A 21,866-nucleotide genomic window follows, 5' to 3' on the forward strand; every position below is an offset into this window, starting at 1 on the left:
ATGGTATACAGGTATCCCAACTTACAGTTAATGGCAAGATGTAGTATGCATCAAATGCAATGAGGAGACACACTATGGCCGTCACGAAGTAGTAGATGGCTGCAGTCCTGGTGTTTGGCGAAACTATCAACAAAAAGAACATTGTCAAGTAAACATTATTTGTGCCCTACATTAACACTTCATCAGAGACTCGATGATAACACATATATTCTTTAGAGATTAAGATTATAAAGATGTCAATCAAGTATTTATAGGGTGTTTTTTTGCCGTGACTTGGTCCTGAATATCAGTCAACAAGAAAGACAACTCAAATTCCAGTCTTTTGCCATAAGAATGTTGAATACCTATTAAATTAAGGGAGCAGATTGTACATGCTTTGATCCCATGGCCGTGACATCCCAAAAGATGCCAAAAGATAGTATGTGTTGTTACCCTACATGCTGCTCAGTAATAACAGAATAAAGCAAGGACTTGTCCAATCAGAGTCAGTTTTATGCGTCTGAGTTGGATATCCATGTTAAACTCTGGCATGGGATCTCAGCGTGTTGGCCTAGTCCTGACTAGTACAAGCAGCAACACATACACATGCAGGCATAACTATAGAATTAGAAGTGAAATAACCTTGAAGACAATGTCAAATCCCATTTCACTTCACATCACCGATGAAACTATTGTATTCAGACTTGATATTACGTATCAGTCAATTAGATGCATCTCTTATATGTACTTACTGACAATGGATATAATATTGAACACAGCAACTAAAGTTCCAGATAAATTCTGAAAAGAAGACAAAACAAATTCTAATTAGGTATGCAAGGCAACCAAAGGTGTAGGCCCTGTTTCAGCCCTAATAAATCATTTCTTTATTATCATGCAAAGTGTTAACAATTATTCCAAAAGGTACGCCTAGACAGTTTGAGGCACGATTAACTGATAGTAGTCTGTCCACCCTCACATTTGTACCACCAACTCTCACAAAATACTTTTCAGACAACATAGTATTTAACTAAAGGGCCTAAAAGTTAATTCTTCAGTACTTACATTTCCAAGGACGATGGCGTTTGTGAATCTCATGGGCAGATTAGCTGCTACACCATACATACTGTTCTGGTATATGCCACATGCCACTGAAAGATAAAATAAAAACATCACACTTAAATATAGTATCCAAATCAATAATACAGTTGGCTATGTTTGTAAAGGGGAGTAACTCTTACAACCTTGTTGCTGCAATATGGGCAGAGATTGTTTCAGTTCACTTTCAGGTGAAAAATTGAAATCCTACTATGAATATATATCCATCTTAAGAATTACATTGAGATAATTATTGTGGGGGAGACCCTGCTTCAGATGACTGTACAAGCTGCCTGTCTAGTATGTAAATATATCGCCACATTGTCAGTTAAAGAAGCATTAAACATTTAGCAAAATGTCATCAAAATTATTTCATCAGTGAAACCATGCAATTTGTCTCCCAATCCCGTAAGCATACAAAAAGTGGGATTATATTGAAACAGAAACCAACCAAGAATATGTTTGCCAAATGAATCACCATAATTAATACAGACAATCTTAATAAGTAATTTTAAGGACAGGTGGCCAAGTCGTGTCATACTGACAGATATGCAATGGTTCCTGTCCATGACATTTTAGTCTCTTTCGTCTGACATGTCTAATGAAGTGAGTGAGTTAGTGAGTGACTGAGTGAGTGAGTTGGGTTTAACGCTGCTTTTAACAATATTCCAGTTATAACGCGGAGTGTCAGCTTAATGTGGGAGGAAAGCCCGAAGAGATGCAGGTCTCAGACGTTTAACCACTTCGGTGAAACCCACGAGTCCGGGTATGATGCTGACAAACCTAGAAACATAATCGGGGCGACCGGGATTCGAACCCACAATCATAGGTTGTTTCTGGCGTGCCCTAGGGACGCAACTCTGCACAGCTAATCGTGGCGCCTTAGACGACTGGGCTACCCGTGCCCCCTGTCTAATGAAGAGAGGGTAATGATATTGAGCATGTTGAGACTACTTGTCTCATTACAAATTAGCGTGCATGATATGATGCTGTCACTACAGTTAACATGGTACAAATGTTTGTGTTAAAGAACACTAAAGATCAACTTACTGTTTAAAACTGCTACAGATGCCATAGTCACCCAGAAGAAAAGCTCAGGCCCTGTCACAAACACACATTTATTAATATGAATATATTTATAACATAATATATTTTATATTGAATGTCCTACGATAAAACATATACATCACAGATGGAATATGCAAATATGGCCTCAAAATGGTCCCAAAAGATTTGTATTGGAATAATGTACAGTTTATCTGTTTTATTGGTGCAGTGATTATGGAAAGGATATTAAATAACGTAAATAGTTCCAAAACAGGACTTCTGACAGACAACATGCCATGATAAATAGTACAGAAGAGCTTGTTACCCAGGGCTAGTGAGTGAGCGAGTAAGTAAGCAAGTATGGTTTCAGGCCCCTTTTAGCAATATTCCAGCAATATCACGGCGGAGGACATCAGAAATGGGATTCACACATTCTACCCATGTGGGGAATGGAACTCCGGTCTTCGGTGTGACGAGCAAACACCTTAACCACTGGGCTACCCCACTTGCCACTCACCCATAACTAAAAATAATAAACTTGCTGAACAAGCAAAATGGAGAACTCTACTTATTCCCTGTAAGGATAAGTAGATAAAGGAAAATATATTGTTACTTACAAGCAAAGGTATCTATCATAGCCAGCACCACAGTAACAATGAAGACACACACCATGATTAGAAGGCTGAGAACTATACGCAGACTTGGACTGCCGCTGGGGAAAATAAATATATCTCAATAAGATTCAATTCTATGTGTTTACACTTTACAATAAACGACTATGCTCTAGTTACATACCAGGGATTTATCTAGACCTGATAAGAGGTCAATATGTAGCCAAGTCTGAAAGCAAATATCAGCCATAATTCCCAAATTGGGATTAAACAGTTCCCAATTCATGCTGTTTTAGTTATAACTATTTCACTGACAGCACTGACTAACAGCACCAATATAGAAGAGGCTTTAATGCTTAGTTTAACATTATTGTATTAAATGCTATGTTTAAATTCAATGTTAAAATACCTCTGAATTTAGGAACATAAAAACATTAAGAAAACCCCAATTTGAACAAAATAACAATATTTCCAATTTGTCTGCCAGGGGCACTTAGTTTGGAATCCTAGATAAATCCCTAAACATGCCAAATATCTCCCATCATGGTTGGAAGTGAGGCAAAGATTGTAAACAAATTATAACATAAAAGGAACATTTCAAGACCTATAAAATCCATTATTATACAATACAGGCAATAATAGAAATGAAATAAATTATATTCTGGTATCATCTGCCGTGTATTAGGTAATGATTAGGCTTCTAATCATGCTAATTGTTATAGTGAGATAGCCATGGTAACTGTGAAAGCTTTTTCCTTGAGATCCAACAATAACAATTCTGGGCCACAATATCATCAAACACATGTCTAATACACACCAGATGTTGTCTAGGTATACAATGTTTCTTAACTAGGGAACTGCTGGTCATGACAATGTTAATTTTAAAATGTCTTGTTCTAGTCGGCACCAGAGTCCCTTTACCATATTATTTTCTCTTTTGCCAATCCCTTACTGTATTTCTATAGCCCTAAATGTAGCAAGTCTAGATTTTCCACAGGTTCTGAATCTCCCATCTCATTGGGGCTTCTTTGCAATTTACATGTAGTTGCTTGTATCTATCAAACTTATATATTTTCAGGGACTAAGCAATAGTCTAGCATACATGGGGCTGCATCTAATCCTGAATGTTAAAATTGTCTTGCTGTACCGGTTTACAGCACAAACAAATCTGGCACAATACTCCTTCGTAGTGGATCCTGAGATAGAGACATCTTCCTGAGGCCAAAATTACTGACTGAACTAATTCCCTAACAACTTCTGTCAAGGAAAGGAGATGGCACTTTTGGGGCTCTAGCATCATGCCAAATTATACAAGGCAGTCAATAATATCATCATGGTGTTTAGTAAAGGTACCAGTCTGTGCCAAAAACTTTTGAGTCTGCAAGCACTAAACTGTCACTTAACATCACTAAATCTTAGTGTTAAAGGGGCACTGATCTAACGCAATTCCCCGGACTGGTTGTTGCTTTGTTATTGTTTTTTCCCCCGTGAGTACCCGGATGATACGCAACGCAACTGAGCGTGACCAGAGACTGGGCTACCGTCTGCAAGGACAGCTAAATAAACTTGGAGGCTGGAGGCAATATTTGTTTTACGCATTTTTGCATAAACACTGATTGGTTAACTGTGATCTATAAAGATTTCGACAAAGGGCGCATGTTAATTAATTTCTACAGCCTAAACAAACAGACAAAAAAAGAACAGCGGAGCTCATAGGATGTCGTCATTTGGAAATACCCCAGATGGTTATAGTTGAATACTAAAAAAAGTATCAATGCAGTGAAAGCATTTTTGAATTTCGGCTTGCGTCGATAATACGATTACTACTCCCTTGTTGTCATCCACGTTTTCTCGTATAACCCTACACTTGTGTATTTGTCGTCATTCACTTGATGCTCAGTTAATGAATTTATTACAGGTACAATTAGTGGTAGCACCACTTAGATTGTCTAAAGTAGGTGCCCATTTGGCATTTATTGTGTCTGGGGTAATTATTCAATCTAAATCCAGGTTTGAAGTGAGGTGAAATGTGTGTTATGTAATATGCACGTGGCAGCCCAGCAAGAGATGAATGATCAGTTCATTTACTTTTTTTTGTAAATCAACGGATCGATCCTAGTCATCAAAGGATTAACAGAAAATACGTTGATTGATTAATCCCTGTTATCTTGCACAGTGGATATGTCAAGAGTGAGTGTTTACATGTCTAGGTTTACTAAAACAAAGGGAATACGCTCATATCCTGGCGTGAAGTGCCGATGTAAAAACAACATACTTTGTTCAAAGGGTTAACTGATAATACGTTGATTGATTGATCATTGTTATCTATCACTAGGAACCGTGGACGTTATGAAAATAGTTGTCACGTGGGCTTTCTCAGCCGACCATTGAGACTTGACACCTATGTAAAACACCTGAAACAATCCAAGTATATATATTTTAAAATATTTGATTGTTACTGAGACACGTGACATCGAATAAGTTTCTTTGTACAGCTGCAGACAAGTGGGATATTGTTCCTTTGTGTGGATATTCACGGATACATTCCTCGAACAAGGAAGCTGCCTAAAATTTATACACATAAATTTAGTAGGTTGTAATTATGATATTTGCATTTTGTTTTCCTTCATTTGAACCGATTTGTCTTGGTTGGGAAATTCTTCAATGCGCGATAATCGTTGTTTTCACAGGTCTTTTCCTTTGTAAGCGTGTATATACTACCGTCAATTTGTAAAATGTGATTCCCTCAGGCAATTTATAAAATGTGTAAATATTTCAATCATTTTGACTAAAAAATCTGTCCAGATTGATTAAGACGATCAAAAGGGCCTACAAACATCACAACAGATTATTATGTAGGATTAGAAGCCAAACAACATAGAAATGTACTTTTCAACATAACATTTTCAGTCTCTTGGTGATGACATTAAACATCAAAATGTTTGGAATTCGTTATCATAATAATACAGATGGAAATGTTTTTCAGTCACTTTGTAAAATAACTGAATATTTAGACGTTTAATAAATTTGTTACACAATTGACAGTAAAAAAATATACACACTATAAAAAAAGCAATGCTCATGTTGCAAGTCAAAATAGTGTAAACGAAAATCGCAAAATTACCAAGCCAGCGAATTATCAAAACTTCGTCACGATTACCGATGCTACCCACAAAGATACCAACATTTCCTTATTATCTCGAAAACTGTATTTCATTTTGTTGATCAATGGGACCATACGCCCTTATTACTACCCATAAAAGTGACTAATGCGCTTACGAATGGCGCAGCAGAGGTCGCGAACTAGTCTAGATTTCAGCTATACATCCGGGTATTCACTGGGAAAAAACAATAACAAAGGCAACAACCAGTCCCGGGGAATTGCGTTAGATCAGTGCCCCTTTAATGTATGGACTTATATTTGTATTGCTTACAAGAGAAGTTTTACAAGACTCGGGGCTTCAGAATAGTGGCTGAGATCAAAGACTGAGGTACACATCAGGTCTGCATTGATCTACTTGTTGCATACTGGTAGTAGTACAAGAAGCACAAGTGTTACCTTCCACACTGACAGAAGAGGTTGAACGCACTCATCAACACATTGGGCACCTGTGAGAAGATTCCCACATAGCTCATGAAGTTCTTGCTGTACTCAACTACTCTGTCATTTGAGATCTCGGTTGAATTCAACTTGAAATTCTCAAAATACTGAAAAAAACAAAATAATGTATCATTTTTATACTTTCCAAATGAACTGGAAGTGTAGCCATTTAAATGATAATAAATTTGCTTCTGCGAATAAAATGATTAAGTGGCAGGTTATAATCATGTTTGTTTGTTAGTAACGCTGCAACAGTACTTCAGTACTTCATACATAACTAATCATGCTAATAGCTGATGTTTTTCATTATGACCCTTACGATGATTACAGGGCCACTAATCTCTGATAAAGAAATATCACGTGCTGTCTGTGCGGTTTGGGCTTATATGTGGTCAATTACACTGAGAAATTCAACCTGAGAGAGAACATACAGCAACAAAAAATCAAGGTTTTCATGAAAACTATTGTGAAATAAGCTTAAACGCAAAACACATGAACAAAAATAATATATTAATATCATGAATAAGAATACATTTTGGGGGTCAGCATGGTCACCAGTTGACAGTACTCTAGATTTTGTTTCCTACTATTGAAAATGTGATGGTTCATGCTCTACGGTAATTCCAAAGAAACTTGGACGCAGCTCTTTCCAAACACCCAAAACACACTGAATATCTCAGCATACAAAAAAATGTAACAACTTGTAGCACTTACATCTTTGGCATTTATGAACATATTCCAAGGCATCAGGATTCCTATTCCATGAATAACCATTATAATGTATACCAGGAAAAACCTGTAACAAAACAAAGATCATATATAATACAGTGTTCACTCATTATTGCGCCCTTCAATATAGCGGTTATAACTCGGTTATAGTGCATGGTAAATCATGGCTCCCAAAATTGACAAACATTTTCAAGAAACTCAAGTTTTCCAATGACACAATGTTTTCCTCCATCTCAGAAAACATTATCAGCTGATCACCGCAATCAGGTAACACCGGAAATACCAGTCAACAAATCCAAACTGAAATACGCAATTGAATCCTATTATTATAATATCTGGTAATAATAAAAAATATTCATTGTTTATCTGGACTAATGTTTGCAATATATTTTTTTTAATTATATTCAAAATTTCATTCAATAATCATAATAATGTTTACAATAATTTCAGCGAAATCGTATCCGAAGTGATCGGTAGATCGCACAACTCACCGATATTAACAGCAACCACGGTCAGATTACCGCTATCTGGCTATTGACGCCTTGAAACGAACTAGTTGCAAGAGAATGGATACACATACCATAAATGCCGTACCATGACTCGCTAAAAGTCATATTTGAGGCAGTTTGACAATTAAATGTCACCATAAAGTTTTCGCAATCGAAATACATGTTGCGCAGGAAGTCCCTACGGTGAATGGTCAAAATCGTTCCATACGTAAAAAAATATCCTGCATACAATCTGCCTTTGAGAGCAGGAAATACATTTTAAATGGTAAATCATCATGTCTAGTGATGTTTTATATCAAATTTCATACTTTTATAGGCCAAGTTTGTTATAGATCTCCCTGCTTATTCACCTGAAGGGATACGATGTGTTGTTTTTTTTGAAAGCGTATATTATACTCGATAAACCTTTTTTTACTCTATGAATCATAAATAACTTCTATTCTAATCTTTTTTGAAACTCTGAAATGAGCAACGTAGATCGTGTTAGGTAGGCAGAGCATGTATACGGTTTTGTTGGTCATCTACCACCTACGACTCGACCTTGAACCACTGATCATCTATAACGCTCATCAATTATTTGGACCCGGAAGGTAGCGTTTTAGCGAGGGATCACTGTAGTTATGAAAACGTCACTTGATCATGTTGATGATATATTTGGCTTCGACAATATCAGGTGATTTGAGGTGAAATTGGGTTTAACATCGCGTCCAAGATTATTGCACTTATATAGCGATGTGCATGCATGTGTGTGTGTGTGTGGTGGTGGCTTGTACTAGTCCGGACTGATGCCGATTTAGTGCTAGCTCACTGAGATACCATGCCGCAGTTTGAAATGAATACCCCACTCAGACACAGTATACAGACTCCGAGCCAACCAGTCCTTAGCCCCTTAATGCCGAGCGCCAGACTTCGACAATATGAAATATTTTTACTTGAGGACACACCATAAACCACTTGCCAGTTCACTCTGAGTGAGTGAGTGAGTGAGTGAGTGAGTGAGTGAGTGAGTGAGTTGGGTTTAACAAGACTAAAGAATAAATGAATATCTTCTGATAAATACTACTTCTGAACTAATTTTTACTTTCTATCAAGTAATCTGGTGTGAATTGTTTTTCAGAAGCTGGAAACTTTGTTCAAGCTGTTTCCATTTAAGATCAAAGCAGAAAGAAGAAATGCATAGTGGGAGATAGGATAAGTTTAAAAATAAACAGCTTGTTTGGCTGGTGTTTCAATGGCAGATATCAATAACATTGTTTTCCACAAACAAATCAATTGAATAACCTGTCAGTTTCAGCCTACCTGTCTGATGGCTGCTGTTTTTCTAGTTCTTCCACTTTAGTCTGAAGACGAAAGTTGAGTTCATCTGGGTTGCGATCCGTTGCCTCCCAACCAGGGTCCAGTTTTACTGGAGGGGGTAGGAAACGAAGTCGCTCCTCTGAGGTGCCACCATCTGAAAACATTTCACATTTCTATTGAGTCTTCTTTCAAGTTGACAACATCATGATGATCATCAGCTGATCATGGCAAGCAACTTTGCATGTTATTCATGCAACTCTCGTCACTATATGTCAGAAATAATGACGATGTGACGTTGTGGCGTGAAACTCACTCACTCATTTAGTTGTCTACATGGTCTATAAAATTTTGAAGCAGGATTAATACTAAAATGCTGTGGTAACCACGTCAGGCTATCATGACACACAATCAACCAAGTCACTGATCCTGACAACCCGACCCATTTTTTCGCTTATGACAAGCATAGGTTGCTGAGAACCTATTCTCACCCAGATTCTCTACAGGGTCTTGCTATTACAATGACTACATGCCCCTTCTAAGTGAACTGTAGAGCAGGCATGGGATACTGGGAAACTGGGGACCTACTCTAACCTACAGGGCTATAATGAAGACAAGCAATATGTCCCACAGGGTTCCTGTCTAGTAAGCTCTTAATTAATTATTAATGTGTGGTAGTACATGTAGCATGCAGTCTTAATTTGCTTCTTTTCATTAATACCAAAGACGTATGACAAGGGGACATTGTCAATTGCATCTACACCCAGTGACTGAACAGACATGACTGCAAAACACAGGTGGTAAACATGGTAAATGGACAAGTATTAGATTTTGACAGTTTTACGTGCTCCAGCTAAAACAAGCTTTCTTTAGATTTCCACATCTCTACGCATCATAACTCATTCAAAGTAACTGGAGCGTAAGATTATTTTAAAAGAGGATTACTCCTTGTAATCCAAGTGCCAGTACGTCCCTGTCAAGGCTGAATGTGCCACAAGGCACAACAGGCATTCTTTGGCTTCAAAGGGTAGGCTTCATATATATATTTTCTTTACACATGGTCATTTCCTCCCTGTCTGTAATTACAGGGGTAGAAATGTTGGGGTTTCTGTAAGTATGCCACAAGGTACAACAGGCATTCTTTGGCTTAAAAAGGTAGGCTTCAGATATATATTTTGTTTAAATGTTGGGGTTTCTGTAAGTATGCCACAAGGCACAACAGGCGTTCTTTGGCTTCAGAAGGTAGGCTTCATATATATATTTTGTTTACACATGGTCATTTTCTCCCTGTCTGTAATTACAGGGTCGTTTATTTCTTATATGAGATATCAACATTATGTACAGCCTCTTTAAGGATGTTGATAAAATGTACAAGCTTTAAAAATATTCACCTAAATTTTAATGAAGATGACGCCCTGCATAGAATCCGACCTTGGAAATGTCAGACAAATCCATTTTATGAACAGAGGGCTTAAGTTTAGTATTTCCTGCATATTCTCACAATCCTCACTTCAATTATCTCTACCTTCTCCGAGTACTGATTGTCATATCTCTCCCACTTCGACATCTGGAAATGGGACTTGTCAGTTGTCGGGATATTTGACATCCAGAAATATCAAGAAATGCCTCCAGTATTAAATGTTCACTGAACCATGTTAACATTAACTTACAATCTACCTGTCAAGAATGTACAGTTTATATAGCCGATGCTTCAAGTACCTGCCTCCAATGCAAGCATTTATTGCTCAACAAAGAAATATGCAATGTTCACCTAACAATGTTACACCACCAGGTCAAAGGTCTTTTGTAAAGGCAGAAATTAACAGCTAAAAATGCCCTAAACATGCTTACAAATTCAGTAAATAATTGATGATTGAAATTCAAATTTGTTTTTAGATACTTGTAAAAGTAAGGAAATATGTGCATTTGCAATGAACATATTTTGTATGAAAATGATAAATGATGTTTTCAATTAATGATAAATGCAATATTCAAAGCCAAGTCAAAACAAAACAATAATGCCATCAAGGTATTTTCAAAACATTCAAGTCAAAAACTTGTCAACAGGTTCAATATGATCAAGACAAGAAAATTTAATTTAAATATTTTCCAACTGTTAACATGGTTAATGTCATGACTGCAACTATAGTCTTCAACATCATTAGTCTGTGATTTTAGCCAAAAGCCAGAGGCTAGTAAAATATCTTCCGGTCAAGACAGATCTGCATATTCTAGTCCAAGGCGTCAAATGCGGTAATCTGACCGTGGTTGCTGTCAATAAGGGTGAGTTGTGCGATCAATATGGAATGAAATTTAGAATAAAACTGAGAAAAATACATTACAAACATAAGTCCAGATATACAATAAACACGATTTTATAACTAGATAGCATAATAATGGGATTGCGTATTTCAGTTCAGATTTTTTTACTGGTATTTCCGGTGTTACATGCTTGCGGTGATCAGCTGATAATGTTTTTTGAGATAAAATTGAGTTTATTAAAAATGTAAGTCAATTTTGGGCGCCAATTGTTACCGTGTGCTATAACCTGAGGTATTGAAGGGCGGAATAGCGACAGAACAATATATATGCTATGAAAGTGACACTTGAGTTTATTGTTTTAGTTCATACATCCAGCACCTCAGATATGAGGTGGGCGTGACCAAAATGCAAATGTCCAAAAAAATTGGCAAAAAAATATTTCTGGATCTCTGACTCAGACTAAAATCTACTGACTGGGAAAATACAAACTGGGAAAGTAGACTCAAAAGCTTTTGCCACAGACTGCATTATTGGTAATGCAAAATCAGTTATTCAATCTCACCTGGTGTGCCATTTCGGTTGGGTGAATTTTTCCATGGATTTGCATACAGACTGTTGGTGACAACATGAGTGCCCTCTTCGTCCCCACCCCTTTTTCCGAAAGTGGAGAGGGGGAGTGATTCCCCTTGTGCTCTGTTGCGTGACGTCATGGCTAATGATAATTATATCCTGAACAAAGATCAGCTTCCACTACAGTTCCATCACAGCATACATCTGAAAATACAATACAGTCAGGTTTTCAGGTCATTTCAAAATTCCAAACCAAGTTCACCCTGAATTGACAGTTGTGACAAAGCACTTAAAACATGCACAAACTGAAGGGAAAGTGACATGTCACTGAATAATCATCTTAACAAGTAAAAGCTGTTTTTATCAATCAATAATACCCTTACCTTGTGTACGCTATTCTCAATGGTTAGACATGATACAATTGTCATATGATTGATATGCAACAATTAAAATTGTAAGGCTCTTGACATGATCAATGATGATTGACGCAGGAATCTAGCATGCTTAACACATTTTTTTCCATAAATTTTGTATTAAAACTAGCATGTCTGCTAGCAAGGACAGTGATTTACTTTAAATTTTTTTTCAAAAGTGGGATTTTTGAACATTGTAATTTAAGATTGAATTCAATTCAATGACATAAAACTAAGCATTAAAACCTGTTTCTCTCGCTTTGTCCTTTTATCAGTGAAATATGGTATACCTCCACAACAAAGCCATAAAATTAGTTGTAAGTTATATATATTCAAAATAATCTTAATCTATATAACAGTGAAATTTAAAATTCTAATCCTGGAATGATTTATGACATTTGCTGCAGACTTGGTGCCGAATATCAGCTTCTGAACAGGCCTAGTTAAACCCATTATTATTCAGTATGTCAAGGGGGCCTGTTGGGAGGTGTAACATAACAGTGGGGTTGCGATATGGTAACTATGGCTGTGATACAATTTATATCCCAGTATGGTAATCTTATTTCATAATTTGATATTCTTTCTTTTGCAGGTAAAACAACCCTGAATCATTTGTTTTTAAATTTCAGAGATCGAAGATGGGATATTGTAGGGCAGAAACATACAGGCTATAGGGCACTGTGAATGTTATGCTAATTACAGCCAACCTGGACATACTAGAGAATCTGTGTAGTCTGATCATTGAACTGTTTCTGTTATTATTGATGTGTCTTACATCAAAAAAACTTGTAATGTAATGAATTTTGAGACTTGGGTTGTAAATCGATGTGGCCTCACATCTGGAAACAACAATGTATCGCTTACACCACTAGTCCAATCATAAACCTTACTTTTTTTTGCAATATATTGCCAATTTACATTTTGTATCCCTGGGCAACAATCAAGGGAGATAAATGGTCACATGGAAGCACAAGCTCCTTCCAAACGTGTGACACTCTCGGTATAGAGAGCTCCCCGGATGGGCTATTGTTGTGATGTGTACATGCTAAAAAGATCAGAGGCAAGTTGTATCAGAAAGATACTATTTCCCCATCTCCATATTGATAAGAAACACATAAACATACTTATTCATATTAGCCCCAATATATTGCTACATTTACAAACATATCACAATACGTATTGCTGAAGAATATACCGGTGTACCGGTAATACGGCACAGCCTTAATGGTCATGCCGGCACATTTTCATGAAAAAAAAAGGAGTAGAAATCTAATGCAATAACAATCTTGACCTTCTCGTGGGAGAAACAGCTGGTAATAATTGTAATCAGCAACGGTTCTCATCATCAGGTAAGAAATGCATGCATAAATAGTAACAGCTTCGTGGAATGATTGTTTATACCAAGTACATACAACACTTGTACCATACAGTTGTGCAGTAATATCCATTACACAGTGTTTGTGGTGTGACTGCTGTCACAATTAACAATTATTAACAGTGAAACAAGCATATAATTATCCAGTATAACTATTAGCTGTAATCAAGTGCCTGCAATCTGCAACAGAAACTACTACAATGATGCCTGAATCTAGTAATTATCACTTGGCAATTAGAAGTTGGTGTGAGGAACAAGGATATTTTTTTCAGTGTAGAATCTTCACCTAACATTGCCACTATTGTAAGAAATAAGTTGATAATTAAATCAGTTGACAAAGGTCGTTATATGATACCTGTCGGGATATGCATATTTATGTCAAATTGTGTGAAAACATCATAACCATAAATATTTCAGAGCAGGTTCAAAAGGAAAAGCTAGCTGCAGATACTTGTTTATTGCGGTTCTTTATAGTAGTGAACTTAATTCCATCACAGTTTGCAATTTTTGACTGACAAAAACGCTGGGGCAGTAATGTAATGTCTATTATCGATAAGGAAAAAAATGCATTGTGTATCGTATCGATGCATGAAAACTCATGATGCACCGGTGCACCGACGTATTGTTACCATGGTTACACCTCTATAATCAATACACTGATGCGCATGAAGTGATATTTGCACTGGTGAACATACCATTTTTAAGAACTTGGTTATTTACTCTCTTGCTGACAGTCATGTCAGCTGAAATAAATTTCATGTCATGTATATAAATTAACTGATGTTCTCACAATGGCAAGGTTGAGTGTTAATAACACAGCCCTACTTCACAGCATTTTCACACTGCAACGGTATACTTTTGGTGATCATTTAAAAGAAAGGTGATAAGGTATAGCAAAAGTGAGTTCTGCATTGCAATTAAGTTGTCGAGCCAAATATTTGTGAGCATGTTCTATTGGGACACTATAACTGCCAACACTATCTAAACCTAAGCATAATGTCATTCCTTTTCCAGAAACCTCAGTTAAGAATGCCCGAGGTGCGACAGCTGGAGCATACATATCAATAAGTATATGTTGACAACATCAGCATTATCCGTCTGAGACTTTAGTCACAAGGTCACATTACCACACTAGCATGCTTGGCTTGAGGACAAATTGAAGCCCAAGACTAGTCAAATTTAGACAGGAGTTTAGTAAGAACAACAAACAAAAGTTCATGTATTAACACTTAAACCTACAGAGATAATACAAATGACAAGTTTTGGACAGTGAAACTAGCATAGTTAGTGTTGTGTAAGAGAGCCAGCAATCTCTCTCACATACTGTATTCACTGTATCCAGTACCCTGCTCCAGTAGGTGTCACCTGGCCAATTCCTAGACCAATCTATTACTAATATTTATAAGCATCCATTCCATAGGTTGAAAATTTACAGGACAGGACAATTTTCTTGTGTTTATAATTGATATTTTCCCTGAAAGTTGCAGCATAGAATTAGAAGCGGTTCTTGTCTTGTAACTATTATCTAAACAGTTTTAGTTTTATTAACATTTGAACTAAGTTTTTTCACTACTGCTTGATCTCGAAAAACAGATTTAACTTCTTGTGTATGGTTTTGATAAGCACCCCCTTTGTCAATTATTAAATGCCTGGGGCACCCATTATGGCAAATATGGTATTATGATTATATAATCATGGCAGTGATAATGCTAACATGAAATAAAGAGTGAATCATTTAAATCTGGTTGAAAATGGTTACCTTGATTCTAAAACTTAAGCTCAAAGCATAACACGCTTCCAAAAAAAGCTACAGTTCTTTGTGAGAAATTGTGACATCTGGATTGACCAGCTTTAATCTATAAACATTTCTTCCTACTATGCCATCTGCTCACAAAGTGCTGAATATTGATTTTGCATTTGGCAGTGGATTGTTAAGCAATAAACATGAGCAACATGTGATTTCCTTCAACTCAATGTGGGAATTCAAACAAGCAATTTCACCAACTTCTGTAAATCACTTTTGTGTTTAAGTGTTGTTGAAAGCTGGGAATTATAAAAGTATCGAGATTGACCAAGCATGTACTCTTACTTTATGCCACGTGTACTGCTACATTTGGACAATAACTTACAGGTACAAGGAATTAGGAATGATCCAGCTACAGAAACTGCCACTACACTACAACATAAAAAAAACACACCAAAATTCTTGATTGTTAAATTAGTATTAAAATTACCAAGTTAAAAGTCTTTTTGCAATATCTATTAAAAATCATAAGGCTTATTGACATAGTTGAGCAAGAGTTAATCCAAAAACCTGAGTGGTGAGTGAGTCATTGTCTTTATTATGTTTATTAACCAACATAACTAGCTGATACATCAATTCAGTCTGCAAGTACTGGCATCTAGAACATGTTGAAGTGAAACCCTGACACCAGTGTTTGTTTGTATCATTTGGTGATGTATGAATATATAATTTCACAATGTCTACAAGTGGAATGTTGTGACAAAACAATTGTATTCAACCGCACACAAGCTGAAGATTTCACAACAGTTAATCAAATGTGAGTAATCTGTCCACATTCTCACTGGATATTGTAGCAAGTACTTGACCATGTTGAAATGGCAGACACTGTACATGAGAATATTAGATTCATTGTCAATCAACATGCCAGATTTTATAATTTCTATTTTCATTTTATTTCCGCTTTATTGACGATCATTGTGAACCAGCTGACAAATTTCATGACTTTATGAGCTATCTAAATGATAATGGCTATGCAACAGAATTAACATGAAACCAGTTTGGGACTCATAACTCACAGCAGCATTTGTTCCAAACTAACTTTCACAATTAGGCATGTTAGTTGTAACCATGGTAACAAAGAAGAATGTGGTAATGTAAACTTTGAAGGTGTTTCCAGGACATGCACAAACAGAAGCATCACCATACCCACCTTGTCCTAAGTGAATATCCCATAACAATGCCCCACCTGAAACATGTATCATGAACCATTTTCACTTTACAAAATCAGGCGACAGCTCAGTTCAGCAATAGTTATCTATTCTCATCATTGATCTCCTGTCAAATGCAATACAACTTAGTCCTCTTTAGATCCTTCAGCAATCCATGCTTGCCGTAAAAGGCAACTATGCCTGTCTTAAAAGACGACTAACGGGAATGGGTGGTGAGGCTAGCTGACTTAGTTGATGCGTGTCATCAATCTCAATTGCGTGGATTGATGCTTATGATATCAATCACTGCATTGTGTGGTCCAGACTCGTTTATTTACAGACCGCCGTCATATAGCTGGAATATTGCTGAGTGCGGTGTTAAACTACAAATAAACAAATAAATAGTACTCTTTGTTCCTCTAGCTAACATACAATTTGCACTTCCAGTTTAATGCCATGACTTCCAGTTTGGAAAACATGTCCAATGTAAATTACCCATGTCTGTGGTCACATTGATAAGAAAGTTACATGCAATTCCAGTGTAATGATATAATTCAAGGTTGGATAAAACTTTCTTCAAATGCAAGACAAATTTAACATAGAAAGTACCATGCCTCGATCTACCTTAATAAGAAATTTGGTTTAATGACCTTGACCCTTAACGTTAGCCAAACACATGATTTTTTATTTCTAGTTGAAAATATGTGTAAGTTCTTATAAACATTTCACATAAACACAGGGGTTGGTTCAGTTCAGAAAGAGTGAGTGAGTGAGTGAGTGAGTGAGTGAGTTGGGTTTAATGCCGCTTTTAACAGTATTCCAGTTATATCGCGGCGTGTCAGCTTAATGTGGGAGGAAAGCCCGAAGTGATGCAGGTCTCAGACATTTACCACTTCGGTGAAACACACGAGCACGGGTATGGTGCTGACAAACCTAGAAACATAATTGGGGCGAACAGGGATTCGAACCCACAATCATAGGTTTCTGGCGTGCCCAAGGGACGCAACTCTGCACAGCGAATTGCGGCGCCTTAGACGACTGGGCCATCCGTACCCCTAGTTCAGAAAGAAGTTAAACTACCTTTAAAAAAACATTCCAGAGACCTTTAACTTAAACCAGACCACTTCAATGCCTCATCCGAAGGATGATCAGATGATATAGGCCAAATTTCATCCTAATACAATGCAAATGTCACCAGTTATTGGGAACATAATATACTGGTATTTTTAGCATTTGACCTTTTGAGCGAATTTTTTTTTCAAAATCAGCATGATCAGTTGTACGTATTTCCAAAACATTCAAAAGGGAATCCAGCATATTAACTAAACATGATGACACTCGGTGGAATTCAATGTCACAACAAACATTGCATACCGGTACGTTACTCACTAAAAGTAGGTCACTTTGACCTGTCATCACTTGTCATACATGAATTGAAATAACATAACAAAACTTGTCATCATGAGCATGGTCATAATTGTTAAATGTTTGAGATATAGGGGGTCCATGGACATGATAGATCTAAATATCAAAGGAGAAAACCTCAACAACCCCCTCAATAATGTACACTGCTATGCACGATCCAAGCAAACAGTCCCATTAATAAATATATATTTTTAACATTCAACCACACTCAATTGGAAGTGTTAGAAACCAATGTCATCCAGGACATCACAAATATCATTTTGGGCCCAATTCCAATCAATATTGAAGAATGTTGAAATCATTATTATCTTCTCATCAGTGAATTAAGGTCAATTTCCACCAAGATCACAAGTTATAAATCATAGAAGTGTGGATGAAAAGGTCTGTATCAACAAACATGATAAATGAGATTTGTATCCACATCAGATGATAAATTCAAATTGAGCTGCTCAGCTGCACACTGCCGGCACCCCATTTTTTATAGTTGACAATGAATACATAAACTACCAATGATTATAGGTAATTTAGCAATATTCCAGCAATATCACGGCGGGGACATCAGAAATGGGCTTCACGCATTGTACCCATGTCGGGAATCGAACCCGGGTTTTCGGCATAACGAGCGAATGCTTTAACCACTAGGCTACCCGACCGCCCTTGGAGGAATTAATGGAACCAGGGTGCAACCTGTTTTTTTTCTGATGCAACTAGACATGCTAGATGCAATTGGTGCAAGTTAATCAAGTTCCTTAAATCGAGACCTGAGTCTGAAACTCCCAAGTCAAGAAATTCTTAGTTCAGGTCACATATTAACTAGGGCTGTTACGATTCACTCGCATATTCAGTGAATCAAGCTGTATCCCTTCATGAATTGAATTTGTTATTCGCGATCACTAGAATTGAATATACATGAAAAAAATTAAAATGAGTACATATTACTTGACCTTGTCTGTTATTTAACAGAGCGAGATATGCAAAATGGAATATATATAAGCCATGCAGTAGCGTAACTTGTGTCAGTTTACCAAGGCTCCTGATCCTGCTTATAGTACTGTCAACCAAAGCATTAGGCTGTAGGCCGCATTGTCGTGATGTACTGCTCATTTGCTTCACAAAAAATACCACTAAAATGTTTCAACCTAAGCAATCACATGACGTACATTTATGTACATTTCAAATAAACTCATGTTTTACACTGACACAATGTTTTCCCCCCAACTGCAGACACTACCAGCTGATTGACATTACTGTGAGTAGGTAACACCAGCCAAAAATGCTGCAACCAAAATAACATGATACTGGATTATATTATTCCTGACAAAATAATAGTTTCAGATATTCTTCTTCCGATCATTGCATCAAAACTCTGTGAACTTATATTATTGGGTATTTTTTTAACTGAATCACCGGTAGATTTGGGGTGAAAATGTGTATACAGCTGATTACTATTTCCGGCTTAGTTTATGAGAAAATACACAAGATAATCTTAATCTCTGCATATAAAATGATGCCTAGCAATGCCTAACAGAAAATACATTTTAAATGGTAAATCATCTGTCTAGTAATGTTTTGTCTCAAATTTCACCTTTTTATTGACCAAGTTTGTTATCACCTGTTTGTTGACCTGAATTTGTTGGAGGACTACGATGAAGTTTTATGCTGCGTATAATACTCGATAATTTATTTCTTACACTATGAAACATTAACAACCAGTATATTCTAATCATTTTTCAAACTCTGTGAGGCGAAGCAAGGTGAAGGCGGCGTAGGTCACATCAGGTAGGCCGAGCATGTACTGTTGTGTTGGTCATAAACAACTCCACCTCAGTTATACGGCTAATCGTCAATAACGCTCATCAATTATTTGGACACTAAAGGTAGCAGGTAGCGAGCGATCACTGTATTTTTTTTTGCAAACATGAATATGCAGTCATGTGCATTTACATACACTGTTCATAAAAACATTCATAAGAACCTATTATATGCCTAGAATCTTTTAATGACAAAACTCTTACATCATATACATATTTAATTTTAACAGTAATGTAGTCACTGGTCATTGTCACATTTGAGCAGCCAAGTGTGATAGATAAATGTATGACATAATAATTATTAACACTGTCAAGTCGTCAACATGGTCAAACCATGTCAAATAATTAATTTTGTTATTGTTTCACTGAACATAATAAATAATACATCAACTGCTGTCTTTTACATGTTGTTATTGTATTCATGAATAAATATTTGTATTTGTTACCCAATATTAGTGACACATATCGTATTCGCCTCATAGTGTATATGTTGGAGCGCTAATAATAACTAATTAAGACAAGACTCTTCTGAGACTAAGTTGGACAGGTTGTATGTATATTTTGTTTACATCTTTCTCTTATCAGTGATAAATTCACTTGTGAAAAAAGCCTCCAAGAACAAGTAGAATCACTGAGGCAAGAACCAAACTGCAAGTGTCTGCATAAATCACGAGCATAAAAGATGTTACTACATGTAGTTTGTTTAATGAAACTTATTACATGCATGGTATGTGGCTCTATGTCCCTTGCTTATAGAATGAATATCATTCTATGATGGTGAGAATTTCTAACTAGGTCCTAACTTCTGGTGTTAATAACAGTCAATCATATCATTTAGACTGAAATATATAACAAACATTGATCTGCTTCGAGTTAAGATAAGCAGTCCATTATTGACCTAGCTAGTAGGCTATATTCTAGATCAGTAACCCACTGGCTTGGGGAATACTGACCCAGATTTGCTCTGTTTATATGGTCCATATAATTTTTGGTAAATATAAAACTGTGTATCTATTTCTGGGGGTTTGAATGCATAATATCAATGCCCCACTGTGCATTGTTTCTTCAATATGAGGTATGTAAGCCTATAAATAGACCTTCAAATGACCCTTGGCCTGAACATGCTGAAGTCGCACATCCATCATGGATGCTTGTCAAGGAAACGCATTCTGAACATGATTTACATCTAATAGAAATAGTTTTAACTCGAAATAAATAAAGTGTAAACTTGTTACATCACCTGATGAGTTTAAACTTTTTGAAGCTCTCGAATAAAAAGATCTAGATTCTACACGCTTCACTTTCCTGCACAAACGTTGCATCAGATGTGTAACTAGATCCGATCTATTGACAGATGTAATAAAATATCTCAGCGCAGTCAACGGTTGTCTGAGACTCCAGTGTGCTATTGTACATGCTACGTACACGCACATCTACCGAACAATGCATCTGCAGACCAAAAATGAAAAACACATCTGTAACATTACACAACATTGACGCAACATTCAGCGATATGGGTTCTACCGCTTCTCACGAAGTGCACGCTGATTATGTAGTTAGAGTGCATGTGCATAAGTAGAGGACATATCCTACCAGCAGGTAAAACAGCAAAAATCAAGCCCGTTGAAATAATGTTGTAGTCTGTTGGTCGCCATAACTAACAACGCCGCCTATGGGCAGGCTAGAGTTATGTCCCTCTTCGGCGCGTACAGCAGTAATATAAATGGGATGCATGGTTGATCAAGCCGAACCCACTACAGGCCTAATCAAGGGTAAACGTAGTAATCAGTATTGCGCTGGTCCCCATGATTGTTGAATCAGGTGTTGTTATAGACCGTTGATTTCTATTTGAACTGAAGCATTGCTCTCTGAAGTTGTATGCAGAAGTTTGGAAAGATTGAGAACGAACGTTCGAGCAATGTTTGAGTCGGGTGGTCCAGAGACCTGTGCGAGTCTCAAAGATCCCCACGTTTGAAAAAAAACTACATTCATTCAGGCTTACAGAAGAGCGATAACCGAGTTATCTTTTGAGATTTGGTTTATGAAGCTAACTATGATCTCTAGTTGACTAACATTTACCCCAAAATAGGATATCTCAGGGCAGTCTGTCTCACCCGGGTACTGCGGGGATGTTGAGCCGATGGGGGACCACCAAACAGATGTTGGACTTCTGCTATTAATCTGAGTCTGT

At 36.9% G+C, this 21,866-nt stretch overlaps 1 protein-coding gene across 3 annotated transcripts in view; it reads right to left on the reverse strand.

Moving 5' to 3' along the window:
* Positions 1-21,866, reverse strand: part of LOC139452102 (equilibrative nucleoside transporter 1-like) — a 40,021-nt gene that overhangs the window by 14,941 nt on the left and 3,214 nt on the right. The window contains exons 1-10 of one of the 3 annotated variants that reach the window (XM_071233420.1): positions 21,269-21,337; positions 11,692-11,903; positions 8,874-9,024; positions 7,051-7,132; positions 6,295-6,443; positions 2,742-2,836; positions 2,128-2,178; positions 1,045-1,130; positions 732-780; positions 26-123 (exon numbers count right to left, since the gene is read on the reverse strand). In XM_071233420.1, the coding sequence (XP_071089521.1) occupies positions 26-123; positions 732-780; positions 1,045-1,130; positions 2,128-2,178; positions 2,742-2,836; positions 6,295-6,443; positions 7,051-7,132; positions 8,874-9,024; positions 11,692-11,839 (909 nt within the window). In that variant the 5' untranslated portion in view covers positions 11,840-11,903; positions 21,269-21,337. Of the gene's footprint in view, positions 1-25; positions 124-731; positions 781-1,044; positions 1,131-2,127; positions 2,179-2,741; positions 2,837-6,294; positions 6,444-7,050; positions 7,133-8,873; positions 9,025-11,691; positions 11,904-16,441; positions 16,473-21,268; positions 21,338-21,866 lie in introns of those variants that run through there. The other 2 variants (XM_071233422.1, XM_071233421.1) reach the window with 2 other exon arrangements.

This window comes from Haliotis cracherodii, unplaced genomic scaffold (assembly GCF_022045235.1).
Source record: "Haliotis cracherodii isolate W230 unplaced genomic scaffold, xgHalCrac1.p SCAF_9, whole genome shotgun sequence".
Classification (NCBI taxonomy): domain Eukaryota; kingdom Metazoa; phylum Mollusca; class Gastropoda; order Lepetellida; family Haliotidae; genus Haliotis; species Haliotis cracherodii.